The sequence below is a fragment of the Euphorbia lathyris genome, chromosome 8 (genome assembly GCF_963576675.1).
Source record: "Euphorbia lathyris chromosome 8, ddEupLath1.1, whole genome shotgun sequence".
NCBI lineage: Eukaryota > Viridiplantae > Streptophyta > Magnoliopsida > Malpighiales > Euphorbiaceae > Euphorbia > Euphorbia lathyris.
This window is the reverse complement of record NC_088917.1, coordinates 8,811,861-8,835,174: the sequence shown is the minus strand read 5'-3', so window position 1 is coordinate 8,835,174 and position 23,314 is coordinate 8,811,861. Positions and strand designations below refer to the sequence as shown.

General features: G+C 32.7%; 3 protein-coding genes across 3 annotated transcripts; all 3 read right to left on the bottom strand.

The window, feature by feature from the left end:
- Nucleotides 1-1,011: 1,011 nt before the first annotated feature.
- On the bottom strand, nucleotides 1,012-5,501 carry LOC136203799 (protein TIC 55, chloroplastic). Its single transcript, XM_065995035.1, has 3 exons — nucleotides 5,017-5,501; nucleotides 3,905-4,007; nucleotides 1,012-2,310 (listed from the first exon to the last, which is right to left on the bottom strand). The coding sequence occupies exons 1-3, from the start codon at nucleotides 5,412-5,414 to the stop codon at nucleotides 1,192-1,194; spliced, it is 1,620 nt and encodes a 539-aa protein (XP_065851107.1). The 5' UTR covers nucleotides 5,415-5,501; the 3' UTR covers nucleotides 1,012-1,191.
- Nucleotides 5,502-11,548: 6,047 nt separating this feature from the next.
- LOC136202859 (peroxidase 46) lies at nucleotides 11,549-16,672 on the bottom strand. Its single transcript, XM_065993797.1, has 5 exons — nucleotides 16,538-16,672; nucleotides 15,133-16,407; nucleotides 13,402-13,581; nucleotides 13,149-13,314; nucleotides 11,549-12,223 (listed from the first exon to the last, which is right to left on the bottom strand). The coding sequence occupies exons 2-5, from the start codon at nucleotides 15,367-15,369 to the stop codon at nucleotides 11,811-11,813; spliced, it is 996 nt and encodes a 331-aa protein (XP_065849869.1). The 5' UTR covers nucleotides 15,370-16,407; nucleotides 16,538-16,672; the 3' UTR covers nucleotides 11,549-11,810.
- A 71-nt stretch (nucleotides 16,673-16,743) lies between these two features.
- LOC136202858 (lariat debranching enzyme) lies at nucleotides 16,744-22,140 on the bottom strand. The gene is made up of 9 exons (XM_065993796.1): nucleotides 21,910-22,140; nucleotides 21,679-21,836; nucleotides 21,450-21,571; nucleotides 20,805-20,998; nucleotides 19,957-20,139; nucleotides 19,746-19,864; nucleotides 19,026-19,165; nucleotides 18,400-18,507; nucleotides 16,744-17,268 (listed from the first exon to the last, which is right to left on the bottom strand). The coding sequence occupies exons 1-9, from the start codon at nucleotides 22,030-22,032 to the stop codon at nucleotides 17,171-17,173; spliced, it is 1,245 nt and encodes a 414-aa protein (XP_065849868.1). The 5' UTR covers nucleotides 22,033-22,140; the 3' UTR covers nucleotides 16,744-17,170.
- Nucleotides 22,141-23,314: the final 1,174 nt, after the last annotated feature.

Here is a 23,314-nt window from a genome sequence, read left to right as displayed (position 1 = left end):
AAGACAAAGTACATTTGATATAGTGATGCGAAAGAGAGTCTGAAGTGTAATTGTAACACTCCTAAACTCTCTTCACTCCTTATGTAGCAGATTTCATTGATAGGGTTAAGGTACAAGAGAATTGAACTTTCTATAACCGAACCAAAATTTATCGGTTTTAGTAATTAACCGATAACCAACAAAAAGTTTATTGTAATAGATTAGAAAATAATAAAAGATAAAAAATTTATAATAAATATGAAATAAGAAAACATAATAGTATGAGCAGGGGCGGAACTAGGGGGGTTGGGGGGCTCCAGTCCCGGCCGGCCACCCGAGAATTGAGAAATTTTTTTTGAGTAATAGTGTCTCGTAATATTTTGGAGAGAATTATATTGACTCTATGTAGTATTATATCAATGTTTAAAGGCGGATGAGATGGTTAAGGATGTTTGCTTTTATTTGAGAGGTTTATGTTCGATTCCCTTCGACCTCATTTTTTTTTAAAAAAGTTTTTATTTTTAAATGGACTTTTTATTTTCATAACACTTTTGAATTCATTTTTAATATGTCTTTACCATTAAAAAAATAAATATATTTAATATTCAATTAGTTCAATGCTAGTTTCTTAAAAAAATGATAATGTTTTTACAGTTTCAATGCGTTGGAGGCTAAAAAAATTTTACCCAGCCCTAACGGGCTGGACTTTGAATTTTTTTTTTATTCATATGTTGGAGCCTCGGATCATTCGGGGTCCTGGTTCCGCCACTGAGTATGAGTGTATCAAATACATTAAATAACTAAGTTTAAATTATCAAAGCAGAAAATAAATATTATATATGCATATAAGAACTAAAACCAAACTTATAATCAAAATCGAAAATATCATAAAATACATACTAACCGAAACGAATCCAACTAAAAATATAAAATTATCAAACCAATTTTTTTTGTTTGGTATCGGGTTGGTTTTCAGTTACCTCCCGCGTTACCCATCCCAAATTTTAGATATATATAGAAAAAAAAAAGAAATAGCATAAAACCATATTTCTTTTAGAAAAGGGAAAAAAAATATCAAATTAGTGTTTTCATTTCATGAGTGTACCGTTTGGCCTTGCTTGGGTCTACCTAATCTTCAGACCCGTAAAACATATACTACATTCTGCCTAAAACTCAGAATTCACAGGCAACCCAGAAATCTATCCATCAAATTCACAACCTCCGGTGCGTCCGTACGAAATTCGTCGTGTTCATCGCAATAGCGGTCGAGCATCCGTAAACTCCAGCCAAGCATAATCCTGCTGACACCAAAAGAAATGACTTCCACTGCCTCCCAGAGGCTAAAATAGCCAATGCGGTCAACGCCAAAGCTACCGAGGCAAGTGCATTTTTCCAAGCTTCAAAAGCCTTGACAACACTACTACACCCCTTACAATGTATTACGTGCCGGAAATACCTGTTCGCCAAGTTCGGTGCGTGCATTGTTCCGATCCCACCTTTCGCAGGAGCCGAAGCTGAAACCCCTGCAACAAGACCAGCCGGTGCATGCTCTACAACAGCAGGTGTTTTCGGCAGAGATATCGTGTTGTGCCCGAAATAATAAGGCATCCCATGCCCGACTTTATCCATCCATTTACGGTATTCGGCTACCCACGTATCGGACGATCTTAAGTTTAAGTACAGATTCTTTGTTGGAACTTTTTCTTTCATTAAAACCTCATTTTGTGATGATAAAAATCCCATATCTTGCTCAAATACCTTACTAGCATTCTGGTGAAAGTACCATTTTGGAAACCATTTCGCGAGGTTCGATCTTTTCGTCCCCCCGAATCGCACAATAAGCATCGATTTTCCTTGTCCGGTTGGTCTACAAAGGAAAAGGCCCGTGAAGTAATTCTTCACGCCCTTCTCATCGGTTAATTCTCGGTTGTTTTGAAGGACACAAGGCGCTTCGAACCTCAAGAAGTTCGGCAATGACGGGTCTTTTTCTTTCCCCCACCAGCCCGCGAATCCCCGATTAGTCCGCTCGGTGACCTCGAAACGCAATGCCTGTGCATCTTCGCGTTTCGCGGTCCAGTCTGTCCGGTCATGTGAGATAGGAATGTGAGCTGGATCCATGAGGTTTTCGAGGAGTATAGAGTGATCATACGGGAGCTCGTGGACAGTCGAAACGTCCTGAAACCCGGGACGAGCGAAGTTTTCGAACCAAGGTAGTTTATCAACCTTTGGTGGTGTCTTTAGAGACATCCATACCCATAAAACTCCTTGTGATTCTTTCACTTCATATGTCTTTACACAAGCTGATTTGGGGATTTTTGCATTTGCAGGAAGCTGAAAAACATAAAAAAAGAAAATACATTCAAATTCAAAGATAACTGTGTACACGACTTGCCAACACGACATGAACCTGACACAAAATTAGTAGATCAATGTTTTATGAAACAGTTCCCCTGTCATTTTTGGACTGATTCGAAACTGACTCGAAGTTTTTTAAGTACATATTAACCCGAAAATGACACAAATATTGAAAATTATTACTATTTGAATAGATAATTTATTAGTTTCAACATTGTTACCTAATACACTGCCTAGTTCTCGTATTTTCAGTAATATATTACAATATCCTTAACTTTTGTTCTATTTAACAGTGTAGGCCTTTTATCAGTTTAAATGACTTATTAGCCTTTTACTTATTGAAGGTGAACTACATTTTCGATACCTAAACTTTAGCATTTTACACTTAAAAATTATTATTTTAAATATTAAAAATGAACTTTTATATTTTTAAAAAGGAAAAATATAAAAGTGTATTTTTAATATTTAAAATAATAGTTTTTGAGTGAAAAAATAAATTTCAAGTATCAAAATGTAAACATGCTAGAGTTCAAGTACCAAAAATGTAATCTTAATAATGAAGGGCAAATTAGTCATTTAAATGGATAGATGAACCAAATTGTTGAATAGAACAATTCGTTAAAGACCTTATAACACATTATTGAAAATATAAAGACTAAATAATATATGGAGTATTAATATAGGGACTAATAAATTATTTACCATTAATGTTTTTTTCTTATATTTTTATATGTCACTGTTAATAGAGACAATAACATTACATATGATCTACAAACATTGACACGAACCTTTCAAGATATTTACATATCATCTTTAACAGAGATACTAAAATTACACAACACCAGTTAATCCAATACGAACTAAAAACAAAATAAGTGTATTAAAGATTTATTAAATAGATTCTGCATCAATTTTGGGTTAATCCAGACTAATCTAATAATCTAAAAACGACATAAATATTTTAAATTATTATTCATCTTTTGATATTTTTACATGTAACTTCTAACAAAGGTAGTAAATTTATAAGTCAATCGAGACCATGACACGAAATTGACATAGAGCGGATTATGTTGACTTGATTATGGTACATTTTTTGGTTAAATGCATCATTGGTCACTAAACTTATATGGTTGTCTTAAAATGGTCGCTCAATTTTAATTTGTATCAATAAAATCACTCAACTTTGAGTTTTGTTTCTGTTCGGTTACTCTGACGATTTCAATGATTAAAAAGCAACAGAATAATGACATAGGTGACACGTCAACATGAGTCAACTCAGATCTCTGACTGAAACGACACGTCATGAACACGATCCAGTACGCAAATTGGTAAGAAACACTAAACCCTCTTGCAAGTATAAGAAATTGTAAAAAAAACGGAAAATGGTGACCACAAAACACAACACGAAATTGCCACAGACACGATTAGGTTGACTTGATTATGATGTAAATTCTTTTGGATCAAGTTAGAGCTGAATCATTATATACTAATCTAATAACCGACACGACATGACACAAACACGATACAAATACATACATTGTAAAAAATTGGAAATGGGGATTTGAATTACCTGAGGTATTTTGACACATTTGCCCTCCCCTTCAAATTGCCAACCATGATATAGACATTCAAGTCTTCCATCTATCAGCTGACCTTCTGATAATTTAGCTAACCTATATTCAAATAGACTCGAATTAGTCTCCACATGATTCGAATTAATCTTCACCGTAAAATTCTAATAAACCTAGATCTAACAATGACACTAGATGAACCAGCTATAAAATATATAGTGACACAGCACAATACGATTATAACACTATAATCCGTTTTGGCACACCCAACTAACACTATACCAAGAATTAAGAAATAAAGTGTAAAAATATTAAGAGCAATTTTAACATTAACGTCTAAAATTATACCATTTTACCTCTAATATTAACTAAGAGTAATTTTTACTTCTAACTAACAACGTTGATAAGTTGGTGTCAAAGAAATGAATCTTGTCATCACTTCTCCTAATATTAACTAAGAGTAATTTTACTTTTAATATAAAATTCAAATATTTTATCAAATTTAAAGTATTAACCTTTAATTCTATTACGAAATTTTTAATAAAGTTAACGGATGCAAAATAAGAAAATGAAATATTTGTGCTAATGATATTTGAAATTGATCTAACTTATTAACATTAGGAATAAAATTGTTCTTAGTTAACAACGTTAATAGTAAAATTGCTTTTATTTGTCAAAGTTAAAGGTATTCCCAGAATTAATTTAAATCTTAATGGATCATAACACAAAAACCCATTTTGACACCCTTGACTAAGGTTTTGTTTTTTTTTTTATTTACTGAAATTAAATAAACTGAACTGAACTTGAATTCTATTGAAACTGAAATAATAATATAATTCTTTAAAAACATCAATAATTAAAATAAAAAAATTTATAAAAATAATAATGATTCTAATAATAATAATAATAAATAATTATAATTATAATAAATAATAATAAATTACTGAACTAAATATTACCGAACTGAACTGCAATTATTTCGTAAAAAATAACAGGCCCCAACATCTCATCAAGAATCAACCTTTGTAGAATAAAGAATCATTAAACAACAATTAAGCATAAAGAAACAGTCTTTAACAATATTTAAGACATGGGTTAAGGTAAAAATCACCTGTGGGGGCATCTATCTTCATAACAATGGAACACACCACCACCATCTCTAAACAAAACTATCTGTTTATCAAAAACAGTAAGACCCAAAGGAGCATCATCAGGAACATCTTTAGTAAGATAAAGTGGGTACCATTCTTCTGTCCAATCATATTCTGCCACCTCATCATCCTCAGAAGTTGGACCCAAAATCACATCATCATCTTGAATGGTGGTGGCACTTAGATCAGAGACTGCTTGAAGCTTTGTTGGGTATGGTTTGATTAGAAGTGGCTTGTTGAGAAAGTTGAGGGAGTTTTTTGAAAATAAGGGAGAGAAAGGGAAAGGTTTGGGTAGGGGTGTAGGTGAATTGTGGGAAAGAAATGGGTACTGAAATTGAAATTGTAATTGTAAAGCCATTGAAGAAGAAGAAGAAGAAGAGAGATTAAGAAGTGAAATTGTGTGAAAGTGGAAGAAAGGAGTTGAAATAGAAAGATTTAGAAGTTTTTTTTGCTTTGAAGAAACTTGTAGAGTTCTCAACCACAATATAATTTTGGAGTTTTTTCTCTAATTTTCTTTGGGTAAATTACACTCATGGCCACTGAACTTTACCCATTTTAATATTGTGGTCACTGAATTTCAATGTTTAACGGTATGGTCACAGAATTTTACACTTTTTAACACTAGTGGCCACTCAACGTCTCAAAATGACCGTTGACGACCTCAAAATAAAAAATTCGAAGAGTTAATGGTATTCTAAGGAATTTTAATTCTTGAAAATTTTCATTTTAAGATCATTTAACTGTTGTTTGGTTATCAAAAATAGTGAAATTTAGAGAGAAAAAGCTCTAAAAAGGTGATTTTGGAAAATAAAAAAAATGTGGTTTCATAGTAAATATCGTTCTGAACAAATTTAATTCTTGAATATTTTCATTTTGAGGTCGTTAAAAGTCATTTTGAGGAGTTGGTTGAAATTGAGTGGTCACCAGTGTTAAAAAGTGTAAAGTTTAGTGGTTATACCGTTAAGAATTAAAGTTTAGTGACCACACTGTTAAAATGGATAAAGTTCAATGATCATGAGTGTAATTTACCCCTAAACTTTAATAAGGTTGACTAAACTTGAAAGCTTAATATAAAAGTCACTCAATGACTACCAAACTTTAATTAGCGTCTTAAAATTACGGTTGATAATGTCAAAATAGAAAATTTCAAAAATTATAATGATGTTATAAACAACTTTAATTCCTCAAAAATTTTGTTTTAAAATCATCTAGGTGTTATTTGATTAGAAGTGGCTTGTTGAGAAAGTTGGGGGAGTTTTTGGGAAATAAGGGAGAGAAAGGGAAAGGTTTGGGTAGGGGTGTAGGTGAATTGTGGGAAAGAAATGGGTACTGAAATTGAAATTGTAAAGCCATTGAAGAAGAAGAGGAAGTGAAATTGAGTGAAAGTGGAAGAAAGATCTAGAAGTTTGTTGCTTTGAAGATTATAGAGCAACAATAGATATCTTCAGAAGAATTCAAGATATGTGTTGAGATGCTGGAACACAGTCATAATCCGTGATAATGAAGAAAGGGTATTGGGTAGAGTTTAGAAATCTCCACTGAAGATTGCTTTAGAAGGTATAAAGTGAAATTGTGTGAAAGTGAAGAAAAAAGTTGAAATAGAAAGATTTAGAAGTTTTTTTGCTTTGAAGAAACTCGTAGAGTTCTCAACCACGATATAATTTTGGAGTTTCTTTTTTCTAATTTTATTAGGGTAATTTACACCCATGGCGACTGAACTTTACTTATTTTAAGGTATTGACCATTAAATTTCAAAACTTAATATAAAAATCGGGTAAATTATACTCATGGCTACTAAATTTTATCAATTTTAATACTGTGGTTTTTTAACGGTATGGACATTGGAACTTTACCCTTTTTAATATTGGCGGTCATTCAATTTTAACTAACTTCTCAAAATGACCGTTAATAACCTCAAAATGAAAATATTCAAGAATTAAAGTTGTTTAGAAAGACATTTACCATGAAACTATATTTTTTATTTTTCAAAATCATATTTTTTGGAGCTTTCTCCTCTAGAAAGTCACACTCTCTTCCAACCAAATAACACCTAAATGGCCTCAAACAAAAAAAAAAGATCAAGTATTAAAGTTTCTTAGAACCATTAACTCTTGATTTTTTTTTTTTGAGACCGTCAACGGTCGTTTTGAAGCATTGAGTGACCACTGGTGTTAAAAAGTGTAAAGTTCAATGGTCATACCGTTAAGAATTGAAGTTTAGTGACCACAATATTAAAGTGGGAAAATTTTAATGGCCATGGACGTAATTTGCCTAAACTTCGATTAGCGCCTTAAAATAGAAAATTTCAAGAAGCAATGATGTTATAAGCAACTTTAATTCTTCAAAAAAAAAATATTTTGAAATCATTTAGGTGTTATTTGGTTAGGTGAGAGAAAACGAATTTTTAGAAATAGAAATGTCTAGAAATTGTGATTTTGAAAAATAAATAATTAGGTTCTCTATGATAAATATGGTTCTAAACAACTTTAATTTTTGAAATTTTCATTTTGAGATCGTGAAATATTATTTTGAGACGCTATTTGAAATCTAATGTCTATAACATAAAAAAAAGCATAAAGTTAAGTGATTTTTATTTTATACGTTGAAGTTTAAAAATGAAAATGAACAAGGTTTAGTGGCCATGAGTGTAATTTACCCAATTTTCTTGTCCATAGCTACGATGCAAAAGTAACGTTTGATTGTCTATGTTTGGTCTCTACCTTGGTTTTTGGGATAAAGGTAAGAAATAGGGAAAAAGTAAATAAAACAAAAATTCCTATAAAAAAACAAAACAAAAAAAAAATCTAAATTTATGTTTATTGTTTTTTTGCTTAATACATTATTTGTTTACTGAAGTTGTCCAAAAAACTTGATTGTCTTCTGAACTTTTAAAGTGTTATGATAGACCACTGAATTTGTATAAAATATTCATTTAGCTTTTAAACTTGCATAAAATGTAATCAATTGACCACTCATTTGCAAAAAAAGAGTAAGTTAAGTGCGGAATATGTATTACACACGTTTAAAAAAAGTAAAACGACAAAGATCGGAGTATGTTGTTCTAATATTAAAAAACAATCTTCATAGTTGAGTAAGTAATAATTTCTTTTTTAATCTGTTTTTGAATTATGCATAAAATGCGTAGAATACATCTTTCGCATTTAACTTATTCTTTTTTTTTTTTTTTGCAATCGAGTGATCAACTGATTACATTTTACACAAGTTCAGGAGACAAATGATGTATTAAGCCTTATTTTTTAGAAGTGTAAATAACGTTGCAACATCAATTTTACTTATAACTAATTTGAATAGACTGGTTTGACAATTATTTAACTACTATATCGGATCTTTCAAACAAATTTGTCAATAAACAAAATCAGTTTCGTAAAATTTAATAGATAGATTATAACTGTTTTAACAACATAATAAACATTTTAGGGAGTTTTTTTGTGATCAGTTTGTATCTGATTGACATTTTGACAGATTTTGTAACTGTGTTAGTGATATAATAAGTATTTTAGACATAATTAATATTCGAAAAGTTCAATGTAACAGTTAAGTAACGAGTCAAATAATATTAAATCATACTGTTTAAATCTTCTGTTAGGTATGGTAAAATCGATATTGTTTGAAAATATTAAGAGTAAAATTATAAGTAAGGGTCAAATTGACCTTGAGATTATAGAAAAAGATAAACCCTAAACCCTACAGTATAATTCTAATTCAATTTAACCTCCGTGATAAAAAAAACACTTAGGGCATTTTTGATAATCGATTTTAGTTAAGTGTTTATTGAGTTTAATCTTGTTTGATAACACAATTTAAATATTTTAATTAAGTCACGAAATTATTTATTCTGGTAACTCATAAAAATTGACTTAAAATTTTAAGTTGAATATTATTAATTAATATTTTAAAGGCTTAATGCATATTTACACCCTTGAACTTGGCACGTTTTGTCTATTGGCACCCTGAACTTTTAAAATAACCTATCACACACCTATAGTTGCCTTTAAAAACCTATCGCACACCTATAGTTGGCTTTAAAAACCTATCACACACCTATAGTTGGCTCATTCGGACCTCTTACACACAAAATCATTGATCTTTCGTCTTTAACAAACGAGATGGTATGCGTGTTATAGAAAAAAGAAAAGCGCGGGAGTTCGTTCGGTATGCCACCTCATCCGTCAAAAACGAAAGATCAACTATTTTGTGTGTAGGAGGTCCGAATGAGCCAACTATAGGTGTGTGATAGGTTTTTAAATTCGGTATTTATAATATACAATATTTATTTTTTCAGCATTTAATTTTAAGTTTTATCAAACACCATCTAGTTTAATTGAATTAGGTGTATATATATGCATTAATCTTATTTTAAATTCAGTACTTATTTTTATATTATTACAATTATACTATTTAATATTTTCAGTATTTATAATATACAATATTTATTTTTTTCAGCATTTAATTTTAAGTTTTATCAAACACCATCTAGTTCAATTTTATATTTTTCTAAGTATTTACTGGAAAAAAAAAATTAAAAAAAAACAGTTGAGGCAGGATTTTTACTATAAAAGGCAACATTGAACCATTATGGCAAAATTGAATTTCCCAAGTAACCTGTGAAACAAAATCAGCCCACATTCTTTTTTACTTTTAATAGGCAAAAACCATAATTAAACTACTTAACTTTATCTGTTTTAAAGTCCTTAATTGTTGATTCTGTTATAAATTTATCTCTTATTTAACTTTTCTGTCGAGTTTAGGTGGCACAGATGGCTAGAGCGATATGGCCTATTGATGTAGACAAATAAAAATAAAAGTTTATTGACTATGATAGATAGAGAGTAAAATAGTAAAACGAAATTAAAGAGATCAATTTTCAGTGGGTTCTTCCAAACTCGATATTCTCTTCTCCCATTTTGCGATTTTTAGCATTAGAACTGCCAAATCGTTCTTCTCCTTTCCCAAACTCGATAAAAAAAAGTTAAATAAGAATCAGATCCATAACAAAATCAATGATCGAGACTCAGTGTGGAAAAATAATTATTCAAAGATTTGAACCTTAAAACAGGTAAAGTTCAGAGGTTAATTATATTTTTTACTTTTTATTATTGTTTTTCATTTTATCTTGAAGAAAAAAACAAAAAATTAAGAACCTAATGTAATTGAACTTATAAAGCTGTAAAGTTATGGGTCTCAAAATGGTTTGTTTCTAGACATAATTAAATGTACTCTTTATACGTGTAAAGGATAAATTTGAACTTTTTTTTTTTTTAATATAAAGTTATCCCTAACGTTTGAATTTGTGTAAATTTAATCTTAATATTTCTAAGCAAGATGAATTTTAGTCACAAATTTAACTTTAACATTTCCAAGCAATATCAATTTTAACCATACATTATCGAAATTTTGGAAAAGTTTGTTTGACTGTTATTTAACTGTCATATTAGACATTCCAAACAAGTTTATCGATAAACTGAAATTGTTTCATATATTTTTGATTGACTAATTGTTACTATATTAGTAACATAATAAACAGTTTAGACACTTTTAAAAAAAATAGGCTTAATATATTACCAGTTCCCTGAGCTTGTCCAAAATAGTAGATTGGCTCCCTGAACTTTGCAAGTGTCTCACCATCTCCCTAAACTTGCTTATTTCGTATCACCAGCTCCCTAAACTTTTTCATAAAAGTAGATTAGCTTCTTGAACTTTATAAGTGTCTCACCAACTCCCTAAACTTGTTTATTCTGTAACAACTAAATACAAAAACTTATTAAACCTAAATTCTAAAAATACGTCTTCATCTATTCGAGAGGTAATTTTTTCACTTCTCCTACTTTTAAACCTATTATACGAGTTAGTGTTGCAGGTTTGAGAGATTGAATGGATGATGATCGAGAGTTAGTATTATGGTTTTTGTATTTATTTGTTATAAAATAAGCAAGTTTGGAAAGTTGGCGAAACATTTGCAATGTTCAAGGAGCTCATCTATTTTTATGGACAAGTTTAGGGAGCTGGTGATACGAAATGAGCAAGTTTAGAGAGCTGATGAGACACTTGCAAAGTTCATGAAGCCAATCTATCATTTTGAACAAGCTCAGGGAGCTGGTGATGTATTAGGCCAAAAAATATGATAACTTATATGTAACAAACTTCATTATTAACATTTTAACATGTTTTTTTTGTGACTGTAACACTTTAAATATCTTCAACATAATTGATGTTTGAAAAATCTGATGTGAAGGTTAAATACAGTTGAAACAACATTTTTAAATTTTCAATAAATTGATCTTGTTTATAAGCATTAGAATTAAATTTAAACTATTTTATACATTAGGACCAAATTTATACTTCACCGAAAACGTTAAGATTATGTGTAACCCTTATCCCTTTTATTTGTCCAATACAGTCTGTAATTGAGAGAAAAATGGATCCTGAGAAACAATATGGAATATGAATGTGCTAAATTTCCCCCAAAAAAGAACTAGTATACTCTAAAATCACGTCGCATAATTGACATTATTGATAATAGAAGGTTTATATTTCTGTTGCATGTACATATATATATATATGTCCATTGAAACTAAAACTACATTTCTTTACTCCTATTACAAACAATGACAGAGTCGGGATTTCAAATCTAGAGGTGTTGTAGTTACAGCACGTCCAACGAACCACCCCTCCCAAAATGGAAACCCCTTGCGACTCTAGTCATAAGAGTCGGGTCCTAATTTTTGTTCAATCATTAATTAGCGATGGAACAAGATTGTCGAATTTCGCCTTCTTCGCCCGTCTTAACTCCAATGCTAGTTAACTTCAAGAAAGACTGGCTCCAACTCGCAAAGAAACTCGCTTCATCATTTGCAAACTCCTCCACTAACTTTCTTGTTCTCGGGTCGAACGAAAGAACAGAATCCGATTGGAAAAGCCCTTTACGGGATAAAAGATTTCTGTAATATTGATTATCAAAAGTGGTAGAAGTTTCAGGATCATTGTTAACTGTTATTGAAGAACTTGCTCTAGCTGGACACTGTTTCATTAAAGTATTTGCATAACTAGAATTTAGCGACGGATCAACAAGTTTTAACTTCCCTTTTGAGTCCTCGCTAAATCGGTCGCTAAATGCACTGCAATGAGCTGCTCCTATAGTATGTGCACCTGTTGAAGTTGGGATAAATAAGTTAAAATTAACTTTTATAGTCAAATAACTCTCGATGTTTTATTTTCGAGCTAATTTAGTTCAAATTGAGGTAACAATTTAGGTTATCGTGTCAAAATTGTACTATGTTATCTCTACGCTATGTTGCACGAAAATAAAAATAGACATGGAGTACGGAAATGGACACCGGGAAACTTTATTTCTAAAAAACATAGGAAACAAAAACATTGGGACAAAAACGGGGAAATATCAAATATTAAAAATATAGACATTTATAAACGTTAAAAGTATAATAACAATAAAAAGAAATTGTATTTATGCTCTACATATGATTACGATAATCAATAAATAAATAATTAGAAATTGTGGAATAAAAATTATCATCAATAAAAAAGTTCTAACTAAAGCGGAAGTTTCAATTAGCTACAATCATTGTCGGAATTGGAATCAGATTGTGTTTGCCGGCGAAAACAGTTAAAAAAAATGTGTTTTCCTATTTTCAGTATTTACAGAAACACACCCGAAAACATGTCATATGGGCTCCCGGAAATTTCCATTTCCGAAATGGACACGAAACGCAAAAACGCTACTTAAGAGGAGTTTTCGTGCAACATAGCTTATAAGATTATACATGATGTAAATGTAATTAAAAATAATAATAGTGTCCTATCCTACTTAGATTGTGTCAGTAAATCGTGTGATTGTGTCAAAAATTATCACCGTACTTATTGATACCTATTTAATTAAGTGACCACCGAAATTAAATCTTAGTGATTTTATTCAGACAAAAGTTGACTTTAGTTCAGTGATTGACACACCCGTTTGATTAGATTATCTTTTTTTAGTATTTATATCACATATAAATCACATGACACGATAATCCATTTTAATAGATACAATGTGCTAATCAAAAGTTGAAAATACCTGATAGGATAACAAGATCATCCAGGGATAGACCTTTAGAGGAGAAGATTTTGATCATCTCATTCATGGTAAAACTTGTATCTATAATATTTGGTCTAACATTTGGAGCTGCAGATACCCTCCCGTCTCTCCGACCAGTCGGAATATTGATCAGAGGTCCTCCGGTCTGTTTTCCGGTATGTTCAAGAATCAATAATCAAGTGAAGAATGCATATATGGAAATGGAAGAAAATAAAAAGCAGAAAGTTCTTACAAAAGCAACAGCATCTCTAGCAGCCAAAGCAATAATATCAGCACAAGAAACAGTAAGTGGACAGAATATTTCAACCAGTCTTTTAACTGAATCTATCACTGTAAATCCCCCAAGTGATCTGTTTGCTGGATCACTTCGCTCTGCATTGTTTCCTTGTAGCAGCACAGATGCATCACACCCCTGCAACCAGTCATGGAGCCAGAATCAGATACTCCAGAGTTGAGTTAACGGACAAAAATATGTTCAAAATTACATAAAAAAAAATTTCGACTAAATCAGGAACCTATAACTCTGTCGCAGATTCTGTCAAAGCCATTATAGATTCTGATTAGATAGTAAATTACCGACGGATGTTTTACATTTAGCAGTAGAATTTTCTGTCATTAATTCTAATTTGCTTTCAGATAAGGTTCAAACTTGCCCTATCGTTCTGGAGGAATTGAAGATTTACCCCAAATGTAATAAATGGCACAATTTTATCCTAAATGTTTCCAACGAAAATCAATTTTACCCCTACTGTTGTATATGGCTCATAATATCAAAGGGGCTTATCCTGGAACGACATTGACACGCTAGGATTAGTGGGCCGGGGTGCGGGGGCAGAGCCCCCGCATTATGGTACAGGGGTATTTCAGTAATTTGTATTGCGCATTATAAATACATGTAAAAACTGTATCTTTCAGTTACACGATCAATAAAAAAACCGCTAATCGCTCCCGGAGACGTAAGCAATTCAAAACTGCCGAACTTCGTTAACAAATCCTGGTGTTCGATCTTTGCTTGATTAATTTCTGTTTTATTTAGCTTCGTTTTCAACACCTGCCTAATAGAAAATTTAAAAATACTGCTTTGACAATTATCTAATTACGACATCAGACTTTCTAAATAAGTTTGTCGATAAATTGAAGCAGTTTCGTGCGTTTTGACAGGTTATTTATAATTGTATTAATAACATAGTAAATAGTTTAGGCGGTTTTTTAAAATAAAATTGAATGCGTCAGACTTAGTTTTTGACATTTCGACAGGTTACTCATAAATGTGTTAGTAATTTAATAAATATTTTATGCATTAATTTGATGCTTTGAAAGTTCCATGTGAACCGGTCTGATCAAATTTTCTATTAGATAAGGATAAAATTGATCTTGCTTGGGTATCTTAGAGGTAAAATTGTATCATTTCCAATGTTAGCTGTCAATATGCACTTCCCAAAAACAATAGTGGCAAATTTGGACTATCCCATAATAATAGTAAAGGTAAATAATTTATTAGTCTCTACATTCTTACCTAATACACAATTTAGTCCTCGTATTTTAATAATACATTGTTTAGTCTTTAACATTCGTTTTATTCAACATTTTAGCTGCTCAAATATTTGAATTACTAAATAGTTCGGAGCCTCACTTTTTAGTAAAACAAAATTTAAAACTAAACAGTGTATTATTAAAATAGGAGGACTAAACAGTGTTAGATAAAAAATGTAAATAAAATGTAAAGACTAATCAATTATTTAGTCTAATAAGAAGAAGAAAAGAAAAGAACACATTTATTTAAGTTGTGCACTATGTTGCAAGAAACTCTTCTTCATTAGCGTTCCTGCGTTTCATGTCTGTTTCCGTTCCTTTTCCGTTTACATTACTGTTTCCCAGCTAATTTTTCTTAGAAATAACGTTTCCGGTGTCGGTTTCCGTGCAACATTGTGCATTACAAGTCAGGGAAGAGAAATGGACTGACCTCAACAAAGCAGTCATGGAAGAGCAAGCGAAGAAGCTTCCCTGGAATGGATGGATCTGAAGAGGAAGCTGATCTAACTGTATTTGAAACCATAAATTCAACACTAGGACATGAAGCTTCATAGAAGTTAAAAGACAAACTCGCTAAAGAAGAAGAAGAAACAAGAGCAAACACAATAAAAATCCCAACATAGTAAAACCGAAATCCCTGAGAAAAAATGGAAACTTTTGTCTCCATGAAAAACTCTTTGGGTGATTTTACAACAATCAGACCACTTTTTGCTGTCTTCTACATAAAATTGATGCATTTCAAGTATAAAAACAAAGCACAGCCTGCCTCACCACCATGAATACTCTGCATTTAAAGCTGCATTTATATGAATGTCAGAGAGTAGATGGGAATAGAAAATTAAGGTCATATTTCAAACTTACCTCTTATTAATGTTTTTCTGTATGTACATTCCTCTGAACTTTACTGTTCGTTTGGCATTTATATGGGCAACATAGATAGAGCAGAGCAGAACCAAACCTGTCTGTGACCATTGAGTCAACTCAGTGATTTGATTGCAGGTATAAATTGAGAAATGTTGTTCTCTGACAGCCATTTTGTTGAGCATCAGAACCCATTTCATTTCCTGTGAAAGCCTCAAGAGTAATATGACTGTCCAAAGATAGAAAATTGTGCCAAAACTTATTCACAAGTTGATATAGTATTAAATGATACAACGAGTTGACATATTTAAGAAATTCCAGCCTCTGGTGTTGTCATTTATTGCCTAGGTGAACACATTTAAGAAATTCATGCCTCTACTGGTATCATTTATTACCTATGTTATATCGCTATATTTCTTCGAGCCAATAAGGATAAAAGTTATGTCTCGAAATGAAAAAATAAAAAACAAAATAAAACAAATCCAAATCAGCTTTATCTACAAACAAAGAAGCTATAAGTAATGCAACTACTAAAAATTTCATGGAGAGTTCAATAGCATACTTAACACATGCACGTCAAACGAAAAGTGAGGTACCGCGTAAGAACCTGCCCTTGGGAGAAGAAATACAGCTGGAACTGAGAAATCCGAGAAGCTAGCATCTGATTAGCTAGTTGGTGAGACAATAGCTTACTAAGGCGATAATCAGCAGCTGTCCGAGAGAATGATCAACTACATTGGGACCAGTCCGAGAAGATGATCAACCGCACTGGAACTGAGAAGCTCACATTTTCACTTAAATTTTCATACCATTACGAACAAAAATTGGCTTCAATCAGCTTTATCTACAAACAGAGAAGCTAAATGTAATGCAACTAAAATTTCAGGGAGAGAGTTCAATAGCATGCTTAACACATGCAAGTCAAACCAGAAGTAATATTTATAATGGCAGACGGGTGAGTTACGCGTAAAAACCTGCCCTTAAGAGGAGAACTGGAAAAGACTGCTAACACCTTCATAGGCCAAGCAAAAAGGAGAAATCTGTCCGAGAAACTATCTGATTAGCTAGTTGGTGAGACAATAACTTACTAAGGTGATGATCAATAGCTGGTCCAAGAGAATGATCAAGTACATTGGAACTGGTCCGAGAGGATAATCAACCACACTGAGACTGAGACACATAACTGAGAAGCTCGTGTTTTCACTTAAATTTCTTACCATTACAAACAAATATTGTCTTCAATTAAGTTAGAATCATATAATTACAAACACTTAACATTGCTTCTATTCAATAAAAAACTGGAACTCTTTACTGAGTTCAAAAAATCTCTAGCAAGCTAATTTGAGTTAGCAATTAGTCTTCCATAATCTGCACTTCATGCCCATCGCAAAATCATCGTAAATCCTGCACTTGAATAGCAAAAAATATTGCCTCCACCAAGACCAATAGGCCGTTCCCCCCACCGGTGCTGCATGCCGGTTAATGAATCAATGCACATCAGAAATCCAATGGCTGCAATTATCCTCCTCCCTCTTCCTTAGCAGCATCGTAGAAATGAACAGCATTATCACCCTTTATCCAGCTAAACTGTAGGCGGAGTACCTGAATTACTCATTTCCAGTCTCCACGTCATCAACCTCTGCAGATTCTTCCACTTCATCCACATCATCTAAGGGAATTTCTTCACTATCCTCAACAAAATTACCTGCAGAAATGTGAATTTAGGTTCGGAGAATGTGATATACATATGAATTTCAGAGCATAAAGGGCGGCCCGGTCGCATTACGCGTCCCCGCTGAGCGAGGGTCCGGGGAGGGGTCCCACCACAAGGGTGTATTGGGGGCAAGCCTTCCCTTGCCAATTTCAGAGCATAACTAAACAAAATTATCTGCAGAAATGCGAATTTAGCTTCGGAGAATGTGATATACATATGAATTTCAGAGCATATCAATCTTGCCAATGACATCTTATACGTTATAGTTCCAGGATTTCCGACACTGAATCTAAATAATATTTTGCAGAACTAGGCTTAGCCTATGATCAACCATGTTCTTTTCGTAGCCTACAATCTAAGTACAAGTACAACAGATGTCGGATTAAGCCAGTGTCCAAGAGTTCTGTGGACTAAGGTTAAATGGAGAATCATTGTGTAAAATACATCGCTGGCCCCTGAACCAGTGGCAGAGCCAACCTTTGAAGGTTGGGGGTACAAATTTTTTTGCCAGCTTGTCTGCTTATATTCTTCATCTGTTGGGGGTGCAATTGCAGCAAGCACTATAACCCATAAACTTCATTTCGTACATAAAAATCTTTGAACTTCACATTACTATAACGTTGAAGTCCAAATCAACAAAATCCCGTAAAAAACAATTAACGAAATGATGATCTGGACAAGTTTGACGACATCATTAACTCTCTCTTCTATCCGTGTCACCAAAAGTTATGGTCCATTACCTATTTTACTCTCATCATTTCGTTAATATTGTAACAGATTTTTGTTGATTTGGACTTTAATGTTACAGTAATGTAAAATTCAAGGAGTATTATGTCACGAAATGAAGTTTAGGGGCATAATGTTGGTAGCCGTATAATTCTGGACCCAGGTAGCGGTATAATTCTGGACCCATGAATGTAATTTACCCAAGAATCATTAAAACTAAGATGCTGCCACAACAAGAAATCTTGTCCTACTGAAGGTATGGTAGAGGAACAGGAACTGGAGAATCTATCCAGCTTTCACTAGAGAAAATAATAATTTCAGTATCAATATATGATTTGGACCATGTAAAACTTGTTTACTGCAATTTTTTACACAAGAACAAAATAAATTTACCACCTTGAGCGGGACTACTTGTTGGTTCTCTTGACTCTGATGTGTTATCCAGAAGATATGGAAGTTCCAAAAACTGCAACAAAGACTCTGTTTGAGGATTCCTAGGACAATCTGCAAAAGTAGAAAAAAAAAAGACAAATAAGAATAAGCCATCTACAATAAGAGCCTGAGCAGCATTCTGAACTTTTGTTCATTAAGTTAATTGAAGATCTTCTCACACACTGAAGTGAATGGCACTGATGAGTTCTAGACCATGTTGCGCAGAAACTTTGATTATAAAGCATTTCACATTTCCGATCATTTCAAAAACTAAAACTCTTGGAAACTTGTACGAAACGTTTAGAATCACATTTCTGTACTTCACAAAAACTGGAAACTTGTTTCCTAGAATATAATGTGTTTATTGTTTCCATTTTCTATGTTTTTTTACAAAAATGTCGCTTTCTGGTTTCTGTATCTGTTCAGTTTCCGAATCCTTTTCCATTTCCATGTAATGGATTCTGGAAGACAGCAAAATCATGGAATTTGCAAAACCATGTCTACAGAATTATTAGTTTATAACTACTTCCTAATTTATCTACATTATATCAAACACTAGCCAAACCACCAAAATAACTGAGCAGCATTACCAGGAAAGGAATTGTTTAATTCAGGCCGGCGAGGATCAAAAGGAGGAGCAGTCCTTGCAAATTCAAAAGGTTTGGTCCCTCTTGCTTCTAGCTTGCTCCTAACCCATTGTTTACATTCTTGCATTTCTAGCTGTGTGCCCCTGTTACATCAAAGTGCAACATTACCAACAACAAAAACTGATTCCTTTTGTAAATAAAAGAGAAGACCAAAAAGACGACTTAACAGCTATATTACATGGAAAATGATACCCAGAAACGAAATTTGTAAAAAAATATAGAAAACATGAGGGGGAAATATGAAAAAAAAAAATACAAGGGTGTATCAATAAATTTTAGAATTGTAAGGATGTATGTTTAATTTTTTATATACATACATTTAAAAAATTGCATACAAATCATAATAGAGAGAAAAAATAGAGTTTTTTTAATCATTTTGAAAGCTTATAGAAGATTATCTAGAAGAAATTAGGGATTTTCTGAGCATGTTATTAGCATTAATTTACTTCTGAAGATACATTACATACTAGGAAAAGAATTTCCAAATTCTAAGAAATGGGTTTCCAATTTTCTTGAACTGCATAAACGTGAACCGAAACGTCTCGTACAAGTTTCCGAGAGTTTCCGTTTCATAAACACGAAAAGCTTTAAAATCAAGGTTTCCATGCAACATAACTTAACAGTTGTGTAATAACCATATAAAACAAATTTCACAATACATACCTAAAATTTGCGCTTTTAAATGTCAATGGGAAGATACAGTTGAACTTTCTGGTTATTGCCAGCCATTCTTCATCATATAAAATCTCAAAAGGTCCAGGCTCTGAATCAATTTCAATAACCTGTGAAATCATTACATAACATTGATGGTAAAAGCTTCCAACAATTACTACATATTTGCGAGAAAGGCAACATGAGATATTAAATTATATACCTGCAAAAACTTGCGTCCAGGTAGACACTTATTAAGTGCAAGAAATTTCGTCACTGGGCCACCTTCTCCATGTTGAACAACAGCAGGAAATTTACAATGCAGGTGAGCTGAAAACCAATAAGGGGGTTTCAGTTTTTCCAACAGTTGTGCAGCAGGTTTACTTCCGAGGGTTCTTTCCTTAATCTAATAACATCAGGAACAATAAACAATTTAAGTGGTAGACTGAAGCAGATAGAAATGTCCACATTGTCATTTCTACAAGGTTCCATGAGCAAAGGTCTTAATTTTTAGACCTGGAATAGACATTTCCCCCTCTACTTTCTGTTTGCTTATGATAGAATTATCATCAATGGCAATTTTTTACACGTTAACACGATTTACAAAGATAATCTGACATACAAGACACATTTTCTAGCATTTATATCATATAAAATCATATGGAATAATGGAACATATTGTCATGGGACCGATTGAACTAAAAACTCGAGCTAATAGTTAATGCCCAATCATATATCTTATATTTATCTCTGACACACCCCCACACGCAAATGCCCCTTGGGCTTGCAGCGTGCACAACACAGGCCCATCCCGCCATGTGTTTTTAATTCCACAAATTTGAGGTTGCCAGGACTCGAACCCTCGACCGTTTGGTCCTAGAGGCTCTGATACCATGTCATGGGACCGATTGAACTAAAAACTCGAGCTAATAGTTAATGCCCAATCATATATCTTATATTTATCTCTGACACATATAGATAACATAACACAATGACACAATGACCCGAATTGCCCAGTACAATTATGACATTACAAATGCGACGAATGGTATCAACAAGAATTATAATTACCTCGTTCTCGAAATGTGGTTTGAATCGAACAAGTTGCTTCCAATTCCCACAATCAGTGATGCCGAGAGGCCAATCATGTGAAAGAAAAATATCAATTGGCTCCTCTACTTGCATAAGTTTGTGGACATCATACTCACGAACATGATATACAGACCTTATGGTCCTCTCACTATAAGGAGGCCGCTCATGGTGTCCTGCTTAAGTAAATTCTAGTTCAGCTGCTAAGCTATGTTACATGGAAACGCAAATCGAAACAGGGAAACAAAATTTGTAAAAAAATGTAAGAAATGGAAACCTGAGGGAAACATGTAAATAATAAGAAATATATAGATATATCTATAAATTTTTAAAATTATAAGAATGTATGTTTGATCTTTTCAAAAATATACATTAAAAAAATTGCATATAGCATGTTATTAGCATTGATCCACTTCTGAAAACACATTATAACTTAGGAAACAAGTTCTCAATTTTTTTAAGTTACGAAAACCTGGCCCGAAATGTTTAAAGAGTACCGATTTCTGAAACATTTGGAAGATGTGAAACGCTTTAAAATCGAAGGTTTTATGCAACATAGCTGCTAACTATACGAGATACACTAAATTCTTGAACCAGGCATATACATATGAAGAACAAGAGAAGAACCTGAATGATAATCTCTGGCACTATAAATGCCAGAAAGGCCACCTATACGAACATTGCCAAACTTGACCACCCCAGCAAAACCCATGAAGTATATATTAGGAGCTGCCCATCCACCATAGTATCTAGAGACACAGCTTACTGATATCAGTTACCTCAACAACTGATTTCTTCAACTAATTTGTCAAATTAAGCCTAAAAAATCGAGAAACAACAGTGAAATCGAACTTACAATTCCCACAAATAATTGGAGGCTTCATGATTGCCGCCGATGAATATGGTTGGAACCGGAGCAATTTCTTCTCCGGAGTAGTACTTCCAGAATGACTTCATCTCGCGATATTTAGGCGGGACATTTAAGCTCCCCATGTCTCGCTCATTCCTCACGGTCTGATTACAAATGGCAACGAAATTAATCACATAAAGAGAAGAAGAAAACCTTGGCTGCAAAAAAGAAGGTTACCTGGAAGTCACCGCAACAGAGGAGAAGGTCGATTTTGATGCCGTGCAACTTCTCCGAGTGTTCGATTGTTTTGTACACAGTATCTAGATCTCCATGCATACACCCTTCGACTGCTATCTTCATCTTTGAAAGTTTTAGAAATTTTCAACCTTGAAAAACTAGGGTTTAAGCTAAAACCTTCGTCTTCTTACTCATGAAAATTTTGAACTGCCGAGCTGAATGCCTACCGCTGGGGATGTGCATGGTGCGGTTTAAACCGCATCCGAACCAAACCAAATCAATTGAATTCAGTTTTTTAGTTCGGTTTTTTAATAATTCGATTCGATATCGGTTTTAATTTGAAGTGTATTTTGATATTCGGTTCGGTTTGATAAAAAAACTGTTAAAAAAAAAACGAATTGCACATATTTTACATTCTTTTATATATATACATATATTTAATTTTACAAAGTTTAATTTTTTTTATTATTATTGAGATAATAACTCGATATATTTTGGAAATATTTCAATTTTTATTATTGTTGAGGTAAATTTAATGAGAAAATATAGTGATTTTTATTTGTTATTTTTTTATTTTTAACTTAATTCGATTTGTTCGGTTTAAATCAAATCACATATTTCGGTTCAGTTTTAATTCGATTGACTTATTATTCGGTTCGGTATCGGTGTGAATTATTTTAATCATTTCGATATTCATTTTTCGATTTAGCTCGGTTCGGTTTTATACCGATGCACGCCCCTACCTACTGCTCAGCAATCTGCATTGGCAAAGGTGAACTTGGGAAAGAGAAATAAGGGTAAAATAATCATTTAAGTTTAGATTATATTTTGAAAAGCCCTCTCAACCCTTTTATTTTCGGGAGAAAATCTGCTGTCCTCATTTCGGTGTCCCCTTCCATGTCCCTCTCACAAAAAGTGGTCCCTTTTAATCATGTGGGTCCCCTTGACTCATAAAATATATTATTTTAATTAAAAGGGACTACTTTTTGTGAGAGGAACATGGAAGGGGACACCGAAATGGGGACAGCAGATTTTCTCCCTTTATTTTCAATACAATCACTAAATTTTAGGTTGGATTTCAATAGAGTTATTTTGAACCTTTTTTTTAATAACAGTCAAATTTAATCCTAACGTATGAAATTGTGTAAATTTAATCCTAACTTTTTCAAACAAGATCAATTTTAGTCGTATGATCATCAAAATAAGAAGAAGAAGCCAGCTTTTCATGGACTCAGATATAACTATATGCCAATATTAATAGAGAGATGAGTTTAAGAGAGAAATTGAAGATATGAAAACCCATGAGAAACCAGTCTCTTTGGAAGAGGGAAGATCCATAAGGGGGTATTTTAGTAATTATACATGTGTTAGGTCCATTTTTATTAATGCTAGTCGGAAACCCGTG